The 7,233-nt window shown below is 35.3% G+C and overlaps 1 protein-coding gene across 3 annotated transcripts; it reads right to left on the bottom strand.

Moving 5' to 3' along the window:
- LOC107609664 (putative methyltransferase NSUN6) lies at positions 2,133–7,204 on the bottom strand. Of its 3 annotated transcripts, none has more exons than XR_002351019.1 (12): positions 6,942–7,203; positions 6,219–6,582; positions 5,703–5,850; positions 5,356–5,493; positions 5,161–5,223; positions 4,693–4,814; positions 4,211–4,448; positions 3,864–4,075; positions 3,311–3,389; positions 3,036–3,117; positions 2,837–2,898; positions 2,133–2,719 (listed from the first exon to the last, which is right to left on the bottom strand). XR_002351019.1 is itself a non-coding variant. In XM_016311673.2 (12 exons), exons 1-12 carry the CDS (start codon positions 7,178–7,180, stop codon positions 2,605–2,607), a joined length of 1,884 nt encoding a protein of 627 aa, XP_016167159.2. In that variant the 5' UTR covers positions 7,181–7,203; the 3' UTR covers positions 2,133–2,604. The 3 variants fall into 3 exon arrangements, 2 of the variants coding, with proteins under 2 accessions (XP_016167159.2, XP_020962701.1); XM_016311673.2 differs by having other exon boundaries at positions 3,289–3,389; XM_021107042.1 differs by lacking the exons at positions 2,133–2,719; positions 2,837–2,898; positions 3,036–3,117 and having other exon boundaries at positions 3,313–3,426; positions 6,942–7,204.

Genomic DNA, 7,233 nt, shown 5'->3' with positions numbered 1-7,233 from the left:
CAAGTATTGAATAAAAAAGATAAATTTTGTTAGTCACATAACATTGTTTTAAAATTTATATAAGATAATCTTCATATAAAAGTAGAATTATTTATGTCAATTTATTTACCAAAACAAACTAAATGTACAAAATATTAGGAACTTTTTATTTTTAATATTAAAGTGGTAGAGGTATTTTTTCAAAATGTGGATTGTTGGGGTGTTATATACAAATATGGAATCGTTTAATTAGAGAAACAAAAATTGGACCATTCAATTTATTAAAGGTACAGAAATTGGACCGTTCGATTTTTAGAGGTACACAAATCGGACCGTCCGATTTGTAGAAATACAGAAATCGGACCATCTAATTTGTGGTAAAAAAAATTAAAAAATTTGAGGTACAAAAATCAGATCATCTGATTTATGTACTTTTCACAGTTTTAAAAAACACCAAAAATTACAATATTAAGGTATATCACCACTTCTACTTCCATAACAAAAAAAATTAGCCAAATATTAGAACATTTTTACACTGAAAAATTCATTATTTGTACATAAAATTTATCACCTTTTCAATTGATATCTAATTTCTCATTAAATTTTATTTATTTTTTCCTCAAACTCTTGAACCGCAATTAAACTCACCGAGTCACCATGTGAGTCCCTAGACACCCTACCCCCCTAGAAATTGACCAAATACTAATTTCATCGTTTTCTTTATCTTTAGCTTTGCCTTCTCCATTAATATATATAAAACCGTGAGTCACCAAACTTTCAAAAACATGTGCCCTTTTGTCACTTCTTGTGATACCCTAATGCCGTAACCTATTTGACAAGCACATTTCATTAGAAAGCATAGAACCTTCTCTCTCTTAAATCTATAACATTGCCCTCTGGTGTTACCATTTCGTTCCGCATTATTAGGTGCATGTATTTTTCATGACGTGGCCCTTTCACCTTATATCTACCTATATATATTCGAGATAATAACATTTATTTTCATGGGTATTGTCTTCAATAATCAACTTCCTTAAGTTTTTTTTTTTTTTTTTAGATTTTGTTTCACTTATTTCCCTATTAACTACATAGTAGTTCTCTTATGGCTTCATCATATGAGAGCAATGATATGGACTTAGTAGAAATGGATTTAGAGGTTGAAATTGATGGGGATCTCCTAAGAGAACTTTTAGAAGAACAAGAAGGCAAGGATGACAATGGTGATAAGGTAGTATGTGTTGCAGAACCTATGGTAGTAGAAGGCAACAAGGTTAACCCTAATAACATGATCGACGTGGAGCAAGAAAAACAGCAGCGGAAGAAACAAGAGTGCCACTCGACCGATGATTTCGAGTGGCTGAACATGATGGACATGGTGACGGTGGAGCCAAAGGCTAGTAATGATCCTCTGGATGATGTGATAATGACGAATTGGATTTCAGATAATAATAATGATGATGACATATTTGGAATGATAGATTTTGGTTTAGGCTATGGTAATGGAGAATATAGTTACTCTTCAATAATGTCTGAAGGGTTTGTCTCCAATGAAGTGATGAGTTACAACTGTTGCCTGTGGGAGAATTATGATATCTAGATGCATATAATAGAGTTTGGTATTATATAGCTAGGTCTAGAATTAATGAAAGCAGGAATAAGAATTTGAATAAGTAGCTGACTTATGAAATAATCTTAGCTTATAATGCATAAATTTTAGAAGCATAGCTAAAGGTAAACTATATAGCTTACCAGGAGTAACTTTGTGTTTCTGTCAGGCAGAAGTGAAAGAAACTTAAGGGGCATAACAAAAGTTGTGACTTTGTCCATGTCCTATTATAGATATGCACTTTTCATCTACAGCCCCAGTAATTTTCCCCATTTACTTCTGTTATATGTATATATTAGACATGATATCATACTAAATATCCTCTGTAATAGTTTCTTAAAGTTTCTTTGTGAATTGTCTGAAATCGGAAATTTACCTTCACCTTCACCTTCAGTTTTAATATCTCATTTACAACGCATGATATGACTTTGCTACATCCACTTTTATCCTTAAACTAATAATAATAATAATAATAATTATTATTAAGACCCTAATTAAACTATATATCAATTATCATTACTAAAACTCAACAACTCATTTCGGTACCAGACAAGACAAATATAAATACTCAGCAGCTTCTTTCAATGTCACATTGTCACTGTCCAGATCAGGTTTCAAAATCTTGGTTCTATCCTGGCTCTAACACAATTCATTTTGATTAATAAGTTCATAAAAGGAATGAGAAACAGTGTGAAACTGCACATAAATACACCCAGTGAACGAAAAAAAGCAGCGTGTATGTTGAGGGGGTAACAAAAAGACAAAAAGTACGCACCAGAATCATCATATTTGGTCCAGTTTCCTTTTTTTTTTTTTAAATCTTAACCCCTTTCCCCCTTTAATTTTCTTCTATAAGGTATATTTGTTCCATTTGACTGAAGTGCAAGGGAATTCATAATATCACTTCGTTTCCAGATTGTCGTCACAACTCACGAGTCACAAGCCAGTCTTTGAAAGCTTTGCTCGATTCCTCGAACTCAAACCGCAAAGCGCAAAAGTGAACAAAACATAGATTCTGGCTAACCATCTTTAGACCCAACAACAAATTTGGCTATGAAAAATCCAATTGTATCAAGTGGGGATGATGGATCAAACCTCTGAACTAGGTTTTCCTCTCCAGGTCGTAACCACTCCCTGTGAAAAATAAAGTTCATATGAACTTCTTAATTAAACAATCTGCTATTTTATAGTTTGTTGAATTTTGAAATAAATACGTATACTTCTAAGGTTTTCAATTGGGTGAGTACTTACTCCAGGTATCCGTTGGGAAATTCACAACTACCAACTAGTCCAGGTCCTCCTAGTCTTGGGTGCTGAAATAAATAAAATACCAAATCTTAATTACTCAACCAAATTATGAAAACGAGTTTTATACTAGAGGCCTAGAGGGATATAAATCTAGTAATCAATCAAAAGGACAAAATAGGAAACTAAGGAAAGGACATCAAACCTGTGGTGCCAATGACAGGTATTTGTATTTATCCAAAGCATACCGAACTAAAGCTTCATTCTCACCGGGATTAATTGTACAACTATCATAATGGAAAGAACAATGTAATCAATAACCGTTTCATCTAAGCACGACAGGAAATGGAAGGCAAGGAATCCAATAAAAATGACTAGCAGATTTTAAGATAAACTCTATAAAAATAAGGTTAAACATGCATAAAGAGCAATGTGATCAGCAAAATGTGCACTCTTACGTTGAATATACAATTACTCCACCTGGTCGAGCCAATTGAACAGCCTGGTCAAACATCCTTCTCTGGTATTTTCCATGGTTTCTTAAAGATTCAACTGTTTCCTGCCAGACAAGGCATCACATAGTGAATTCTCTTTTCCTGGTAAAAAACAACAATAACAAACCAAACTAACAGTGACACTCAGATGGCAATGGAATAATACATTGATAATCCATGCTAATTGGTCAAATTCATGCATTAATTTTCTGGGCAAGTATGATAAATTTTAGTACAGAGGATCTTGCACGAACTAGATTGAAATAACCACAACTTCTACAGACTCCCATAGATAATATTAGGCATTTGTTTAGATATACAAGTGCTGAGGCGGGTTTTAACTTTTAATAGTAGATAACTATCCATGAAAATACTCAGCATGCAATGAATAGTAGAGGAACTAACTCTCCTTCCATATAATCAGGTCCCATTTTCTATCGTATTGCAGCATGAAAAATGGTCTAAGATTATAGTTAATTACAAATATAAATCAAAGTACATGAAAGATTATGTGAATGACTGAATGGAGCCACTTCTACCTCTCCAGCAAATAACCGAGGCCTTAAACCAAGGGCAGAACAGGGAGCATCCAGAAGAACTCTATCAAAACTATTAGGAGAGAAACCTTTTGAACCATCAACCCTGCCACCTAAGCTTTGATTTCTTCCAGGTCCGTTTCGTGCTCTTCGCATACTCTTCCGGATGTCAGCTTTGCTCAAATAAACTTTTCCGTTAGCCTTTTCACCATTACCTATTGTCAGATTATTTAACAATAGATTTGTAAATAGATGATGCAGAAATAACATTTAGGTATAACAAATACAAAACAGGAAAGAAACAGAAGATAATAGCAAAGAAGAAAAATTAAGGAATAGAACTTACCCACCATTTTCCTCCATGACCTCGGTTTTTAACCTATCTTCAATAATAGACAAGATTCCTTCTCCTTGCACATTTGATGAATCAGACACTTTATTTGCCATACCATTATTGGCATCACAAGAGCTTGGACCAATAGAAGCGTTAGTATGGTTTCCTCGACTAACAGATTTAAGAGCATCCAATTTAAATGTCTTTATACAACTCAAGCCCATTTCATTTGCCCTTTTCTGAATATCCAGCACCTAAACAGCCATCATCATTCATCAGATAAATTTACAGGGTGTTCACTGTTAATTTTAGAAGTTCTTTTGCAACCTAAATAGATGTAGGTATATATGTAAAGGTTGACTTACATGGTAATATTAGCAGGAATATACACACACACACACACACACACACACACACATGTAATGATATAACAGTCATCAAACACAAACTACTAGATAGGAATTTACAAGATTATCTGTATCCTTTCAGAATTTCCACCTTGTTATGAGATCTATCAGTTGCGATGATCTCTCCTTCATCCTTCATAAGTATTGCAATTGCGGTTGTTTTCCCTCCAGGTGCAGCACACATGTCTAGTATCCTCTCACCCTTTTGCGGATCTGAATATTACAAAATCAATCTATATAATGTTATACATTAAATTACAAAGAGGTAAAGGTCTAAGTGATTATGAATCCTCCTCAACATAAGAAAATTCAAAACAACAAAGAAGAAAGCGAGGGAAAAATCAATGGCACAGAGTAAAAGAGCTATATTACTATGAATCACATGCTATAATGGTTCAATTTGGCAGTATCAAATGGGATGATTGGGATCATAGCAAGACCTAGCTGGGTTTTAATCTGTAGTACTTGCTGGAAATCATAATGAAAATGCATTTACAACCAAGGAAAACAAATAGGCCATAGTAATTGTAAATCACAACTGAGACCACAATTTGTGTACCTAGAGCATGTGCAGCAACAATACTTGGCAGGTTTTGAAGAAATATTTCTCCTTCAAGAACATCTGGGAAACCAAAAGGAAACAGTAATATAGCAGCCACATAATCTTACTAAGCAATAGAAGAACTGCTAAATGAAATAATTTTTCCCGATAAATAAAATATATCCCAGATATAAAAGAGAGGGTGAAATTTACTATGAAAAGAATGAAGTTCATATACTCTGTTCTTCATCTCCACACCAACTCCTTCAGGAACCCGAAACAGTCCAGCCCTTGACATCATTGCTGTTCCTTGGCCAATATAAAGCCCATTCCGTTCAAAATAATATGGATCTATAAAACAAACAAATAAGAAATTCTGCCAACCATATTCTTGACAGTTAAATTCAACGAAAGCAACTACCTTAATAAAACATAAACATAATTTGTTCAAATGACCTCCAAATATTTTACTATTTAAGCTTATTTTGAAGACCAAGTTTAGAAGAGGATTCTACAAAATTATCATCTCCAGAATCCAGGGGAAAAAATACACTTCCTACCTGCTTGTGATCCTTGGAGAACAGTACCACGTGTCATACCAATACCCCATCCCCCATCCACACCCTTCTGCTCCACAGCAACTGAGACTGCAACAGTATCTCCTTTCTCAACATGAGCACTGCAAGCCATTACACCAGGAACATATGCCTAAACGAAAACTAGCATCAGGAACCAGTGAAATACCATCAATAAGTATTTACCATAAGATAGAAAGCCCTACAACCAAACCAAACCTTACCTTTTGCATACTAGGGAAACTGAAAACTTATAATAATACTTTCAAATATAAAAGTACACATCAAGGCAAGAAGCTTTGAACATTTTGGGTTTTGGGGAGAGAAAGTAGACAACTTATGCCTACTGTATAGAAGAGTACAAGAAAAAAAAAATCAGAGAAAAGACATTTTGGCATGACATATCTGTATACTCTATTACTGCAAATAGCAGAATTCTCAAACAAGCACATCTTTTCTTATACAGGAGCTTCGTACTATCACTGTGGAAAAGAAAACAACCTGAGCACCCCGAAGAACAGCCTCGGCACACTTCCTACTAACGATGACCTCCTTGGGAGGAGGCAAATCAGGTGCATAACCATAATTGATGTGACGAGGCCCTGAACCCCAAACAAACACCACATATTCCATCCCAGGAATCTGGCACTTAGAAACAGCACCAGCACCAATACAATCCCCTCTTAAAGGATTACTATCTCCATCTTCGCTTTCCACCAATGCCAGGTTCCCATTAGCACCATTCTCAGAGACATCCCCAGAACCTGAGGAAGACTCCTTCAAAATCGCCCGTAGCTTCTCAACAACAGCATCAGTAGTGGATCTCATCGTGTTAACCCGAATACAAGAGTACCTAGAAGGACGGCTGCGATATATAACCAAGAAACCTAACTTTACAACTCAAAATTCCAAAACAACATAACAACAAGTAGCATTAGCATATTTGAAAATTCAAAATCAACCTTAAACCTCTCCATACATGTGCTGAATTACTGAAACGCAGATTAATATACACATTAGCAATTTTGATCATAATACATTATCAAGTAAACTCACAAGGTATCGAGTCGAACACAGCAATCAACAAACTCAGCCTCATTTGTTTCACTTCCTACCTTAACCGTGCATATGCTAGCAATACCACTATAACTAAATTTAACCGTTTCTAACTAAGTAACTGACTAACTAACTAATGAGCTACTAAGATGCGAGAGAAGTAGTTACGTTAGAGCGATGGAGATGCGAGAGAAGCGTTCAACGCCATAAGCTTTGGCGAAGTAGTTATGCACCTCCGGGTTCCATTTGAGGGTTGGATTGAAGGAGTATCGATCGGAGTGGAGTTGTTGTTCCTCCATTGTTGTTTGATGGCGGTGAGTGGCGGCAACGTTGGGGGTTTTATGGAATCGTCTTCTGCAGCTTCCAAGGGTTTTCAGCAGCGTAAGCGTTACCCTCTCTTTCTTCATTCATTCAAACAAATTAAAATCACGCTTCTATTAATCAATTAATATTGGGGGGA

This window comes from Arachis ipaensis, chromosome B07 (assembly GCF_000816755.2).
Source record: "Arachis ipaensis cultivar K30076 chromosome B07, Araip1.1, whole genome shotgun sequence".
Lineage (NCBI taxonomy): Eukaryota > Viridiplantae > Streptophyta > Magnoliopsida > Fabales > Fabaceae > Arachis > Arachis ipaensis.
The sequence above is the reverse complement of the archived record's forward strand: the minus strand, read 5'-3'. Positions and strand labels throughout refer to the sequence as shown.

What these genes read in the sequence shown, in the direction of transcription:
- LOC107609664 (XM_016311673.2), bottom strand. Translation starts at nt 7,180, where the DNA reads ATGAAGAAAGAGAGGGTAACGCTTACGCTGCTGAAAACCCTTGGAAGC. An exon ending in CGAGGTCATGGAGGAAAATG is followed by an intron (nt 4,076 to 4,210) that starts GTGGGTAAGTTC and finishes ATCTGACAATAG; the next exon opens with GTAATGGTGAAAAGGCTAAC. An exon ending in TTTCCCAACGGATACCTGGA is followed by an intron (nt 2,720 to 2,836) that starts GTAAGTACTCAC and finishes TATTTTTCACAG; the next exon opens with GGAGTGGTTACGACCTGGAG.